This window comes from Oncorhynchus mykiss, chromosome 12 (assembly GCF_057628025.1).
Source record: "Oncorhynchus mykiss isolate SJ-2025 chromosome 12, ASM5762802v1, whole genome shotgun sequence".
Lineage (NCBI taxonomy): Eukaryota > Metazoa > Chordata > Actinopteri > Salmoniformes > Salmonidae > Oncorhynchus > Oncorhynchus mykiss.
In genome coordinates, this window is record NC_143033.1 from 73455380 (window position 1) to 73470198 (window position 14819).

General features: G+C 45.5%; 1 protein-coding gene across 2 annotated transcripts in view; it reads right to left on the reverse strand.

The window, feature by feature from the left end:
* Positions 1–14819, reverse strand: part of znf385c (zinc finger protein 385C) — a 202686-nt gene that overhangs the window by 21072 nt on the left and 166795 nt on the right. For both annotated transcript variants that reach the window (XM_036938244.2, XM_036938247.2), the window contains 2 exons: positions 9189–9331; positions 3513–3623 (listed from right to left, as the gene is read on the reverse strand). In XM_036938244.2, coding sequence (XP_036794139.2) covers positions 3513–3623; positions 9189–9331 — 254 coding nt within the window. The remainder of the gene's footprint in view (positions 1–3512; positions 3624–9188; positions 9332–14819) is intronic.

The window sequence follows — 14819 nt, forward strand, 5'->3', positions numbered from 1 at the left end:
GAGCTCTGGCTATAAATAAACCACCAGCAGCCATCAACACTTCTATAAACACTACTTGGACTATAATATTTCACCATGTCGTCTGACTGATCGGCCGTGAAAATGCTTATGAGATTATTGTGCTGTGACAAATCAGCTCTGCTCTCTTTCAGCCCCTGTACGTTCTCCGCTCTCCAGTCCAACTCCGAGCCATACAGTATGCGACACACGGAGAGACAAGGAGACACAGGGAGTGTGAAATGAACATTAGCATGAGCACTTAGCATTTTAAAAGGCACTGACTGTCACGTCACACTACCAGACATGAATGCAGGCTTTGAGACTCTTTCTGCAATGAAAAGCGCTAAAGAAGTTGAATAAATTCTTATTATTACACGTTCTGTAAATAAGGCCTCTGTCTGACTATTCCAAGTGCAACATCGAATGTACGTTAACAAATATTCTTTATATTTCAAATAAACATGACAGAGCGTAGAGCTAATAAACAATATCTAACAATAAATAGTATACAATATACTGTAAATAAATACTTATATAGACATCTCCTCATTTTCCATTTGAAGTTTATTTACAGTTTGACTGAGGAACTTTTCCTCCTTCCTTCTGTTGTGACTAGGGGGCAATATTTTCATTTTTGGAGAAAAAAAAGTTCCCGTAGTAAACGGGATATTTTGTCAGGACAAGATGCTAGAATATGCATATAATTGACAGATTAGGATAGAAAACACTCTAAAGTTTCCAAAACTGTAAAAATATTGTCTTTGGGTATAACAAAACTGATGTTGCAGGCGAAGCCTGAGAAAAATCCAATCTGGAAGTGCCTCATGTTTTGAAAGCGCTGCGCTCCAATGCGTCCCTATTGAGCAGTGAATGGGCTATCAACCAGTTAACTCTTTCTCCGTATTCCCGAAGGTGTCTACAGCATTGTGAAGTAGTTTTACGCATTTATGTTGAAGAATACCCGTAAGCGGCTACATTGCGCAAGTGGTCACCTGATGCTCCCAGAGAGATTCTCGCGTTAAATACAGAGTTAGCCATTACTCCAATCGGTCCTACTGAAAAATGAATTGTCCCGATGGATATATTATCAAATAGATATTTGAAAAACACCTTGAGGATTGATTATAAACAACGTTTGCCATGTTTCTGTCGATATTATGGAGCTAATTTTGAATATTTTCCGCCGTTTTCGTGACTGCAATTTCCGGGCGATTTCTCAGCCAAACGTGAAGAACAAACGGAGCTATTTCGCCTACAAAAATAATATTTTTGGAAAAAAGGAACATTTGCTATCTAACTGGGAGTCTCGTGAGTGAAAACATCCGAAGCTCATCAAAGGTAAACGATTTCATTTGATTGCTTTTCTGATTTCCGTGACCAAGTTACCTGCTGCTAGCTGGACAAAATGCTATGATAGGCTATCGATAAACTTACACAAATGCTTGTCTAGGTTTGGCTGTAAAGCATATTTTGAAAATCTGAGATGACAGGGTGATTAACAAAAGGCTAAGCTGTGTCTCAATATATTTCATTTGTGATTTTCATGAATAGGAATATTTTCTAGGAATATTTATGTCCGTTGCGTTATGCTAATTAGTGTCAGGCGATGATTACGCTCCCTCATGCGGGATGGGGAGTCATTAGAGGTTAATAGGCTGTTTAATTATGGCTGCAGGGGCAGTATTGTGTAGCTTGGATGAAAAGGTACCCAGAGTAAATGGCCAGCTCCTCAGTCTCATTTGCTAATATACGCATATTATTATTAGTATTGGATAGAAAACACTCTAAAGTTTCCAAAACTGTCAAAATATTGTCAGTGAGTATAACAGAACTGATATTGCAGGCGAAACCCCGAGGAAAATCAAACCAGGAAGTGGCTTCTATTTTTAAAACTCCATGTTCCATAGCCTGCTTTTGCTCCATTTAAAGGGATATCAACCAGATTCCTTTTCCTATCGCTTCCTCAAGGTGTCAACAGGTGACCGCTCTTTCCTGTGGATTTCTGAACATAACTGACCAAACAAACAGAGATATTTTGGATATAAAAATAATCTTTATGGAACAAAAGTAACATTTATTGTGTAACTGGGAGTCTCGTGAGTGAAAACATCTGAAGATCAAAGGTAAACAATTAATTTGATTGCTTTTCTGATTTCGTGACCAAGCTACTTTGATGCTAGGTGTTCATAATGTTTTGTCGAGCGATCGATAAACTTACACAAATGCTTGGATTGCTTTCGCTGTAAAGCATATTTTCAAAATCGGACACGACAGGTAGATTAACAAAAGGCTAAGCTGTGTTTTGCTATATTGCACTTGTGATTTCATGAATATAAATATTTTTAGTAATATTATTTGGATGTGACGCTATGCAATTCAGCGGTTGTTGATGAAAATGATCCCGTTAACGGGATTGCAGCCATAAGAAGTTAAAGCTCAGTGTCCCCCTGCCTTCTCATCCCCCCTCAAACCCCCAGACCTGACACCTCTCTCCAACTGTAGCTGGCGCTGTGTGGAGGGAGGATGGGAATGGGATTTGCTCTACCGTGTGAAGCCTGGAGAGAACACCTGCCAGTGCCTGCTCTGCTTTCCTTTCCCCCTCAGCCCCAGCTCACCCTCTTCTGTGTCTCTTCTCCTCTTTGAAGATCAAGTCTCAAGAGGATGTGTGTGAAACAATATTTGTGTGTTCCTCTGTGTGTATGTGGGAGAGAGAGGGACAGGGAGAAAGAGAGGTTTTTTAAAATTGTATTTTAAATCAGCCTTTGCCCAACTCTTAGGTGTTTGTATGTTTAAGACATTCAATTTGATTGGTTGTTTGTTTATGTGATTGTGTGTGTGTGTGTGTGTGTGTGTGTGTGTTTGAGGTGGCAGCAATGGGAGAAATCAAAAGAGGAGTTGAGAATGTGGGCTCCTGCCTGGGCTCGTGATTGTGTCTGCTCTTTGCTGATAAATGGAAGCTTTCCCTGCTGTCTAATCCCTCGCACCAAAACAACCTACCGCAGTACGTACACACAGACACAGACACAAACAGACACACACACACACACACACACTTCAGATATCCAGAAATACAGAAAAGCAAATTAATACCTAACGATTTAATAATAAGAACATTTCACACAGAGGAACAGACATGCACACACTCACGAGCGCGTGGATACACACACACATACACACGCATGCACGCTGAGAGCCCGACTGGACTCCCTATCAGCCGCCACAGATACGTAAGCTGCTGTGAGTCAGTCAGGATGATAAGAGCTCAGGTAATTTGGAACGGCTTTATTTCCTTAAACATTAAAGAAGATAGAAGGAAGGAACAAATACATCTGTATTTAATCTAACTGTCAAATCTACCAACTAAAGTCTGCAACTCACTTTCCTTCTCCCTTACTCGCTCTCTCTCCTTTCTCTCTCTCCCTCTCATGCACACACACACACACACACACACACACACACACACACACACACACACACACACACACACACACACACACACAGCACTCTCTTACCGGGGAGTTGAAGCGCAGGTGACAGATGTTACAGGAGATTATCTGTTTCTTCTTGAGTGGCTGAGGGACGCCAAACGTGTGGTTGATCACCGCCTTCTGCACCGGGTCCATCTGCAGGACAGACAGGAGACCAGGGTCTAAATCTATCAGTCCATCCGTGACCTCTGACCCCTGATACCCCTATACATCCACTAGGTTTGACCACAACAAAACTGCATGGAGAATTGGAGATACAACTAAAATCAGCCTGAGGTACAATGACATGTGAGCTCTGATCCAGGGCAGTATAGTGGGAAGTAGTTAGAGAAAGGGACTTTGGGCAGACAATGTATACGATATGTCACATGAGTTTTACTGTCTACGTGCCTAAAGCCGTCAGACTCCTGAGGGAGGGAAGATATTCTCTCCCCATCACAGCTGATAGGGGGTGTGAGGCCAGAGCCAGGGTGACAGCTCTGGGCTTGATTAGAGTGGCTGGATTGCATGATGACAGCTGATTTCAGTGTAGCCCTCATTCAGCACGGTATCAAATATAACAATCACCCTGGACCTTCCCCAGCCTGGCGTCTGGCTCACCCCGCGCTGTCCTCTCCTCAGAGACAGAGAGGGAGGTGGGGGGTGGCTGTGAAGGGCTGGGTTGGAACAATGTGCTGGGCAAGTCATGTTACACTCAGTGTAACCAGACATATGTCTTCCATGGCATCACTGAGTGTGTGGATGGCACTGGCTATTGTCTGATACACAACACTAAACAATGGCTGCCCCTCAATATACACACAGGCATGAACACACACACACACTCACAAGCACTCAAAGAAAACAGCTCTGTTTCTGTGTTGACTCTAAATAATCTGTTTTCAAAGGCCAGGTGTGGTGGGGTGTGGAATAGAAACAACCTTAAACACACCTGTCTTACAACCTCCACCCTGTGCAACACTGCCCTCAAGGGTAACCCTACACCCCTCTATTCTGGCTCCTTAAACAACGCGGTGCAGTGCTGCTACCTCGGGGAGTAACTAACCTTTCCCTTCCGAAGCCAAAACTGTGTTATGGAATCAGAGCTCCTCTACACTGTGCCCTCTGGCCACCTTCACAGGGTACGCCGCACACAACTATTTGTTTTAGGGAGCTGAGAGAATGTGGCCATTGTTCGCCTGCAGCCATCCTGAACGGGCCGGTATAAATGCACCTATTGTCCGGCCCACTTCCTCTCTCCCCCCTCCCCCTCTGCAGAAAGGAGCTATCTCACAGCGGGCCGCAGCTGAAACGATGATTGAAGTGCAGAGGAGGTGCAGGGGGAGACTGAGGTCTATTTAGCTCGTGAGACAGGTGCATTCATCTTCCCCCTGCACACGCCTCAACGGGCCCCAGAGAACATGAATGTCTTGGGCTAAGTCCCAAATGCCACCCTATTCCCTATGTAGTGCACTACTTTTGGCCAGGGCAGGTAGTGCACTAAACTGGGAATAGGGTACCATTTAGGACACAGCCTAGGAAAGAGGAAAGGTGAGACTGGAAGAGGGCGAAGGGTCCTAGTGATTAATGCCATAGCTGTATTGGTCTGCTGTGTGTTATATTAGCTAGGTAACATAGCCGCTAAAGGCTAATTATTCTTTGCCAGAAGTCTGAGGTGGGTGTTATTTGCTGTTATTAACTCTTGACGGCTGGTTGAATTCTAGGGATTTGGTGGCAAGCGAAAGGCTATGTAGCACATCTGCTAGCTGTATGCTAGAGAAGTAGTGGTTCATAGATGACTTCATAGTGTGGTGATACTGTCGTTTTCTTGTGGTGTGTTTTTCTCTGTGCTGGAAGGCAGGTTGTATGAATAATGCAGCTGTTACTACTACTAATACTACTGCTCTGACTGGTTGGCTAGTTTACTCCCTGGCTTTGTGATTGGCTAGGCAGGGTTAGACACGTGCATGCTCCCAGACCACCCTCCGATACAAGACACGTGCACACTCCCAGACCACTATCCGATACAGGATACGTGCACGCTCCCAGACCACCATCTGATACAGGACACATGCACGCTCCCAGACCACCATCTGATACAGGACACGTGCACGCTCCCAGATGAACATCCGATACAAGACACGTGCACGCCCCCAGACCACCATCTGATACAAGACACGCGCACGCTCCCAGACCACCATCCGATACAGGACATGTACCCATCCATCCCTCCACTGTGTGAATCAGCACCACCACAGATATCTGTGTCTCACCTCTCCCTCTCATCCTTCTTTTCTCAGTCCTTTTGAAAGAGTGTAAAGAGTAGGCTGGAGAAGACTGAAAAGGCATATGTTTCATTTAGAGTTGGTGGAACTTGAGAGGGCTTCACACAGATGGGAAAGGGGGGTGAACATACACACTGTCCACACACTGTAAACAAAGGACCAAAGAAATTGAAACACATACACTTGAAGTCGGAAGTTTACACACACTTAGGTTGGAATCATTAAAACAAATTTTTCAACCACTCTACAAATTTCTTGTTAACAAACTATAGTTTTGGCAAGTCGGTAAGGGCATCTACTTGTGCATGACACAAGTCATTTTCCCAACAAATGGTTACAGACAGATAATTTCACTTATAATTCACTGTATCACAATTCAAGTGGGTCAGAAGTTTACATACACTAAGTTGACTGTGCCTTTAAACAGCTTGGACAATTCCAGAAAATTATGTCATGGCTTTAGAAGCTTCTGATCGGCTAATTGACATCATTTGAGTCAATTGGAGGTGTACCTGTGGATGTATTTCAAGGCCTACCTTGAAACTCAGTGCCTCTTTGCTTGACATCATGGGAAAATCAAAATAAATCAGCCAAGACCTCAGAAAAATAATTGTAGACCTCCACAAGTCTGGTTCATCCTTGGGAGCAATTTCCAAATGCCACAATCATCTGTACAAATAAGAGTACGCAAGTATATACACCATGGAACCACGCAGCCATCATACCGCTCAGGAAGGAGATGCGTTCTGTCTCCTAGAGATGAACGTACTTTGGTGCAAAAAGTGCAAATCAATCCCAGAACAACAGCAAAGGACCTTGTGAAGATGCTGGAGGAAACAGGTACAAAAGTATCTATATCCACAGTAAAACAAGTCCTATGTCGACATTACCTGAAAGGCCACTCACCAAGGAAGAAGCCAGTGCTCCAAAACCACTATAAAAAAGCCAGACTACGGTTTGCAACTGCACATGGGGACAAAGATCGTACTTTTTGGAGAAATGTCCTCTGGTCTGATGAAACAAAAAAAGAACTGTTTGGCCATAATGACCATTGTTATGTTTAGAGGGAAAATGGGGAGACTTGCAAGCCGAAGAACACCATCCCAACCATGAAACACGAGGGTGGCAGCACCATGTTGTGGGGGTGCTTTGCTGCAGCAGGGACTGGTGCACTTCACAAAATAGATGGCATCATGAGGAGGAATATTATGTGGATATATTGAATAAACATCTCAAGACATCAGTTAAAGCTTGGTCGCAAATGGTTTTTCCAAATGGACAATGACCCCAAGCATACTGCCAAAGTTGTGGCAAAATGGCTTAAGGACAACAAAGTCAAGGTATTAGAGTGGCCATCACAAAGCCCTGACCTCAATCCTATAGAAAATTTGTGGGCAGAACTGAAAAAGCGTGTGCAAGCAAGGAGGCCTACAAACCTCTGCTCTGTCAGGAGGAATGGGCCAAAATTCACCCAACTTATTGTGGGAAGCTTGTGGAAGGCTACCCGAAACGTTTGACCCAAGTTAAACAATTTAAAGGCAATGTTACCAAATACTATTTGAGTGTATGTAAACTTCTGACCCACAGGGAGTGTGAAATAAATCAGTCTCTCTACTATTATTCTGACATTTCACATTCTTAAAATAAAGTGGTGATCCTAACTGACCTAAGACAGCGAATTTTTGCAAGGATTAAATGTCAGGAATTTTGAAAAACTGAGTTTAAATGTATTTGGCTAAGGTGTATGTAAACTTCTGACTTCAACTGTACACTATACAGGCAAATTGGGAATGGATGTAGACAGTAAGCTGTCATTATGAATGGCCATTCAGATACACTACATGGTCAAAAGTATGTGGGCACCCCTTCAAATGAGTGGATTTAGCTATTTCAGCCACACCTGTTACTGACAGGGGTATAAAATCGAGCACACCGTCATACAATCTACATAGACAAACATTGGCAGTAGAATGGCCTGTACTGAAGAGCTCAGTGACCTACAATGTGTCACTGTCACCCTTTCTTTACCATTCGGCCATCAGATTAGCCACCAATGCTCCTTATAGGACACATCACTGCACTCTATACTCCTCTGTAAACCGGTCATCTCTGTATACCCGTCGCAAGACCCCCTGGTTGATGCTTATTTATAAAACCCTCTTAGGCCTCACTTCCCCCTATCTGAGATATCTACTGCAGCCCTCATCCAGTCACATTCTGTTAAAGGTCCCCAAAGCACACACATCCCTGTGTCGCTCGTCTTTTCAGTTCGCTGCAGCCAGCGAATGGAACGAGCTGCAACAAACACTCAAACTGGACAGTTTTATCTCAATCTCTTCATTCAAAGACTCAATCATGGACACTCTTACTGACAGATGTGGCTGCTATGAGTGATGTATTATTGGCTCAACCTTCTTGCCCTTTGTGCTGTTGTCTGAGCCCAATAATGTTTGTACCATGTTTTGTGCTGCTACCATGTTGTTGTCATGTTGTTGCTACCATGCTGTGTTGTCATGTGTTGCTGCCTTGTTATGTTGTTGTTTTTAGGTCTCTCTTTATGTAGTGTTGTGTGTTTTGTCCTATATTTATATGCACTACCGTTCAAAAGTTTGGGGTCCATACAGTAATTTGTTTGTAGAGATCGGTGTGGAAGAACTTGACTAGCCTGCACAGAGCCCTGACCTCAACCCCATCAAACACCTTTGAGATGGATTGGAACGCTGACTGCGAGCCAAGTCTAATCGCCCAACATCAGTGCCCAACCTCACTTTTGCTCTTGTGGCTGAATGGAAGCAAGTCCCCACAACAATGTTCCAACATCTAGTGGAAAGCCTTCCCAGAAGAGTGGAGGCTGTTATAGCAGCAAAGGGGGAACCAACTCCATATTAATGCCCATGACTTTGGAATGAGATGTATGACAAGCAGATGTCCACACTCTCTCACACACTCTCTCTCTTTCTAATGATCAATTTGCCTTTTAAAATGATAAACTTGTATTAGCTAACACAAAGTGGCATTGGAACACAGGAATGATGGTTGCTGATAATGGGCCTCTTTACACCTATGTAGATATTCCATAAAAAATCTGCTGTTTCCAGCTACAATAGTCATTTACAACATTAACAATGTCTACACTGCATTTCTGAACAATTTGATGTTATGTTAATGGACAAAAAAATATATTTTTCTTTCAAAAACAAGGACATTTCTAAGTGAGCCCAAACTTTTGAACGGTAGTGTATGTGGGCGTGGCTCTATAATACCAACAGATATATTGGAATTTAAGGTAATGGCATGTTTTCAGACATCTTAAGCTCATGAAAATAACAGAATATTTGACAAACAAAAATGTATTTTGAGTTCACACTAGCAGTGTGGTAGTTACGTAGATATGACTTGGTGATGTTGATGTGCCATGCCGTGCTGTGTGACTCACCGTGCTGAAGTTAGGGAAGAGGCTGAGGGGGGACGATCCATTGAGCCTGAAGGGCAGGAAGTGCTTGAGGTCGAGGTGGGGCTGCAGGGGCCGTCCCGGAACAGGCAGGGAGGCCAGGAGGGGGTTGCCCTGGGCAGAGGTGCCTGGACGGAACAACAACACAACAGGGTTAGACAAACACCCAGAACAATCATGAGAGACGCTTTGATGTCTCTTTTTCTGTCTCTTCTCACTACCAGTGTGTTTGGTAGGTAAGGAGTGAGGTAAGGTGTGAGGTAAAGAGTGAGGTAAAGAGTGAGATAAGGTGTGAGGTAAAGAGTGAGGTAAGGTGTGAGGTAAGGTGGGAGGTAAAGTAAGAGACAATGTGTGAGGTAAGGTGTGAGGTAAGGTGGGAGGTAAAGTAGGAGAAATGTGTGAGGTAAGGTGTGAGGTAAGGTATGAGGTGGGAGGTAAGGTGGGAGGTAAGGTATGAGGTAAGGTGGGAGGTAAAGTAGGAGTTAATGTGTGAGGTAAGGTGGGAGGGTAAGGTGGGAGGTAAAGTAGGATAAAATGTGTGAGGTAAGGTATGAGGTAAGGTATGAGAAGGTATGAGGTAAGGTGTGAGGTAAGGTATGAGGTAAGGTGGGAGGTAAGGTATGAGTTAATGTGTGAGGTAAGGTGGGAGGGTAAGGTGGGAGGTAAAGTAGGAGAAAAGGTGTGAGGTAAGGTATGAGGTAAGGTGGGAGGTAAGGTGTAAGGTAAGGTGTGAGGTAAGGTGTGAGGTAAGGTGGGAGGTAAGGTGTGAGGTAAGGTGGGAGGTAAGGTGGGAGGTAAGAAAGGGGAGGGGAGGGGAGAAAAGTTGTGAGGTAAGGTATGAGGTAAGGTGGGAGGTAAGGTATGAGGTAAGGTGTGAGGTAAGGTGTGAGGTAAGGTGGGGGATAAAGTAGAAGAAAGGTGTGAGGTAAGGTATGAGGTAAGGTAGGAGGTAAGGTGGGAGGTAAGGTATGAGGTAAGGTGGGAGGTAAGGTATGAGGTAAGGTATGAGGTAAGGTATGAGGTAAAGTGGGAGGTAAGGTATGACGTAAGGTGGGAAGTAAGGTGGGAGGTAAGGTGTAAGACTGACTGGCTTGTTTTGTTTTACAAATGAAGCAGCAAAACACACACCTTCACCAGACCCCCATCAGTCACACCTTCACGACCCCCCTACATCCTATCACCCCACTGCCAGAGCTAATCCTTCAAGGACATGCACCGGGTGCTCACGTATACACACGCACATATCATTTAATTACAGATTCATTGGCTGTGAGAGGGGAGTGCCTGGCCTGCACCGTATGACCTGGGAAGATGATACCGGATATCAAATGGACCAGGGATGAAGAGATTTCTAATTTTCCAGCTGGCTGCGTTTCAGTGGGTCGGTGCTGTGCTGGGTACTTATCCCATCGCCAGGATCAATCATCAGTATCATCTCTGGGTCACCAGACCTGCCCTGAGCATGCGCAATGCAATTCCCCATTACAACACACACCATGGATATGATAGGAGGATGAGGAAATATCAGGACACAATAACACACACCTTAGAAACAGAAGAGATTGACCTCGTAATAACACACACCTTTAGAAACAGAAGCGATTGACCTCGTAATAACACACACCTTTAGAAACAGAAGAGATTGACCTTGAAAGATGTTTATCTTTCATTTGCTGTATTGGACTTGTTAATGTGTGAAAGTTACATATTTCAAAAATATATTTTTGAATTTCGTGCGCTGCCTTTTCAGCGGAATGTTGTCGAGGGGAAAGGTTAAGCTTGAGACCCTGGGTCTCGACCCCGCCCTGTGCAACTGGGTCCTGGACTTTCTGACGGGTCGCCCACAGTTGGTGAAGGTAGGAAACATCATCTCCACTCAGCTGATCCTCAACACTGGGGCCCCACAAGGGTGTGTTCTCAGCCCTCTTCTGTTTTCCCTGTTCACCCATGACTGTGTGGTCAGGCACACCTCCAACTCAATCATCACGTTTGCAGACGACACTACAGTGGTAGGCTTGATTACCAACAATGACAACACAGCCTACAGGGAGGAGGTGAAGGCCCTCGGAGTGTGGTGTCAGGAAAATAACCCCTCACTAAATGTCAACAAAACAAATGGAGATGATCGTGGACTTCAGGAAACAGCAGAGGGAGCACCCCCCCTATCCACATTGACAGGACAGTAGTGGAAAAGGTGTAAAGTTTTAAGTTCCTCGGCCTACACATCACAGACAAACTGAAATGGTCCACCCACACAGACAACGTGGTGAAGAAGGTGCAACAGCGCCTCTTCAACCTCAGGAGGCTGAAGAAATTTGGTTTGTCACCTAAAACCCTCACAAACTTCTACAGATGTACAATCGAGAGCATCCTGTCGGGCTGTGTCACCACCTAGTACGGTAACTGCACCGCCCTCAACCACAAGGCTCCCCAGAGGGGAGTGTGGTCTGCACAACGCATCACCGGTGGGCAAACTACCTGCACTCCAGGAGACTTACTGCACCCGATGTCACAGGAAAGCCAAAAAGATCATCAAGGACAGCAACCACCCGAGCCACTGCCTGTTCACCCCGCTATTATCCAGAAGGCGAGGTCAGTACAAGTGCATCAAAGCTGGGACTGAGAGACTGAAAAACAGCTTCCATCTCAAGGCCATCAGATTGTTAAACAGCCATCACTAACATAGAGAGGCTGCTGCCAACATACAGACTCAAATCACTGGACACTTTAATAAATGTTTTTATTAATGGTATCACTAGTCACTTTAAATAATGCCACTTTAATAATGTTTATATATCCTACATTACTCATCTCATTTGTATATACTGTATTTTATACAATCTATTGCATCTTGCCTGTGCCACACGGCAGTCGCACATCCATATATTTATATGTACATATTCTTATTCCATCCCCAGACATTGTGTATATAAGGTAGTCGTTGTGAATTTGTTAGATTACTTGTTAGATATTACCTCACTGTCGGACTAGAAGCACAAGTATTTCGCTACACTCGCATTAACATCTGCATGTGACCAAATGTTTTTGATTTGAACAAACAGCAGATCAAGAGGTGAGACCTTATACATAGTACCACTATCCTCACAAAGCCAAGGACCTATAATATAATATAGCCATATAACACAACAAGTGAGTATGTATGTATGTATGTATGTATGAAGCATGTGACAGAATAACAATGGGGAAGGCAGCAGTCCTGACAGCCGTCTGCCTCAGGGTTTGATATCAGATTGACAACCAGCCCCTCCCCAGGACGAGTGTTGTGGATGCGTCCCAAATGGCACCCTATTCCCTACATAGTGCACTACTTTTGACCAGGGCCCACAGGCGAAAGGGTGCCATTTGAGATGCACCCTAGTTTTATAATTGGTCGGTGGAGCTGAGGAGTAAAGGGGCAACGCTGGAGCCCCAGGCATATGTTCACTGTGCTGGGTAGAGGCCTGGCTGTGTCTGCCCCCGGCTGGGTGCTGGGTGAGGACGGCCCACTGCTGTCTGTTTTCCGCCCACAGAGACAGCATGGAGGGCGGACATCAACTCCAGTCATGTGGTCCCCTGCCTTCCACTGCGAGATGTCACACACGTGCGCGCGCGAAGGAGCAGGGTTAGCCTAGCTTGGAGGACAGTTGTCAGCTGATAGTGCATCCCTTCCTCTTTCTCCCTCTGTGGCTCCCAATACAGTGTATTAAATCAGAGGCTGGTTGTTTGCCTGTTTGGATGATAAGACTAGCGCCGCGCTGAGGCACACGCATAGGAATCAAGGAATTTACAACAGCCAGCCACAGACAACAGAGTGGTTGCTCTCCGTGTACCGGAGACACATGTGGTAGGTGAGTACCACATAAAACTCATACTAACATACCTCCACCCATGCACCTCCAGGAAACAAATGACACACAGAGGGAATAAACATACACACACCTGGATGCATGCATGCATGCACACACACACATTCTCAAAGCCTATGGGAATGCACTAGGTGTATGCCACTGAAATCTATATTAAGGTGTAAAGGTACACAAAAAACAAACACATCATACAGACAACAGAAGGGAAGGAGGAAATAAAATATGTGTGGGTTTGTTTGCGTGTGTGTGTGTGTGTGTATGTGTGTGTGGACATGTGTTAGGGAGGAGGGGTAGGCTGATTCGGCCCTGAAGCCACAGCTAACCTCCTTCTATCACATTGCGTCATTCTCATTTAATGTGGTGTGTAATGAGTGTGTGTGTTTGTTGTCTGTCCAAAGACATGCCTGTGTGCAGGCTCTGATGTGTTTATGCATCAGTGGCTGTCCAGACAACAAGACTTCTGTGTTAAAACCGAAGAGGACTGGAAGAGGACTCTGCTTACAGTGCTGACTGTCTCTAGAACTTAATCCACAGTCCTCTTCCTCCACTGACCATCACAACAACACATATCGTCTTAACACATGGCTCAGTTACACAACACATCTACCATCATCAGGCACAGCATGATGTTCATAAAAACATTATGTGATTACATTAAGAACATTATTTCCACATTGAGACTGTGGTTTATTTTTTATAAAAAAAAAAAAGTTACCCCGCCCAATTTCATGATATCCAATTACAATCTTGTCTCGTCGCTGCAACTTACCAACAGGCTCGGGAGAGGCGAAGGTCGAGTCATGCGTCCTCCGAAACATGACCCACGAAACCACACTCCTTAACACCCTTCCAGCTGTACCAATGTGTTCAACTAACAACCCAAGTCAGCCTGCAGGCGCCCGACCCGTCACGAGGAGTCGCTAGAGTGCGATGTGCCCCCTCGGCCAAACCCTCCCCTAACCCAGACGACGCTGGGACAATTGTACGCCGCCCTATGTGACTCCCAGTCACAACCAGTTGTGACACAGCCTGGGAATGAACCCGGTTCTGTAGTGACGTCTCAAGCACTGCGATAGAGTGCCTTAGACCACTGCGCCACACGGGAGGCCTTAGACTGCGGTTTTTAATAGAAACAATGTATGCATATACACCGTTGCCCCACCTCTAGTTTACTGACCGCTGCCTGCCTTGACATGTCTATTGCCTGCCCCTGTTGGAAAATTAAACCATTGTCAATTCGACGTGTCTGCATCTGGGTCTTACCTTGACACCTGATAGTAGGAACTGGTCATGACTGGCCCAGCAGACCCGGGCCAGCTGCGCGACGCCATCTTCTCCCAGGGAGCCTCCATCGGTTGGCACAAGGAATTGCTTCATGGCCTTATGGAGGGGGTCCAAACGTTGGCTGAACGCCATGACCGGGCGTTGGACAGTTTGCTGGAGCAATTCCAGGGGTTATCTGGGAGGCCGGCTACCATGGTGGTAACCCCACAGCTCCTCAGCTCCTCAGCAATTCAGCTGCTGGCAGCGCCGTCGCATTGGTCACTCCACCATCTCGAGAGCCCCACTTACCCCCCCCCCCCCCCCCCCCGGGAACGCTTCAATGGAGAGCCGAGCAGCTGTCGGGCGTTCCTAGCTCAGTGTGCCCTCGTCGTCGAGCTTCAACCCTCCTCCTTCCACTCGGATCGCTCTAAGATAGCCTGCCTCATCACGCTGATGTCCAGGAGGGCTCTCACCTGGCCTACTGCCG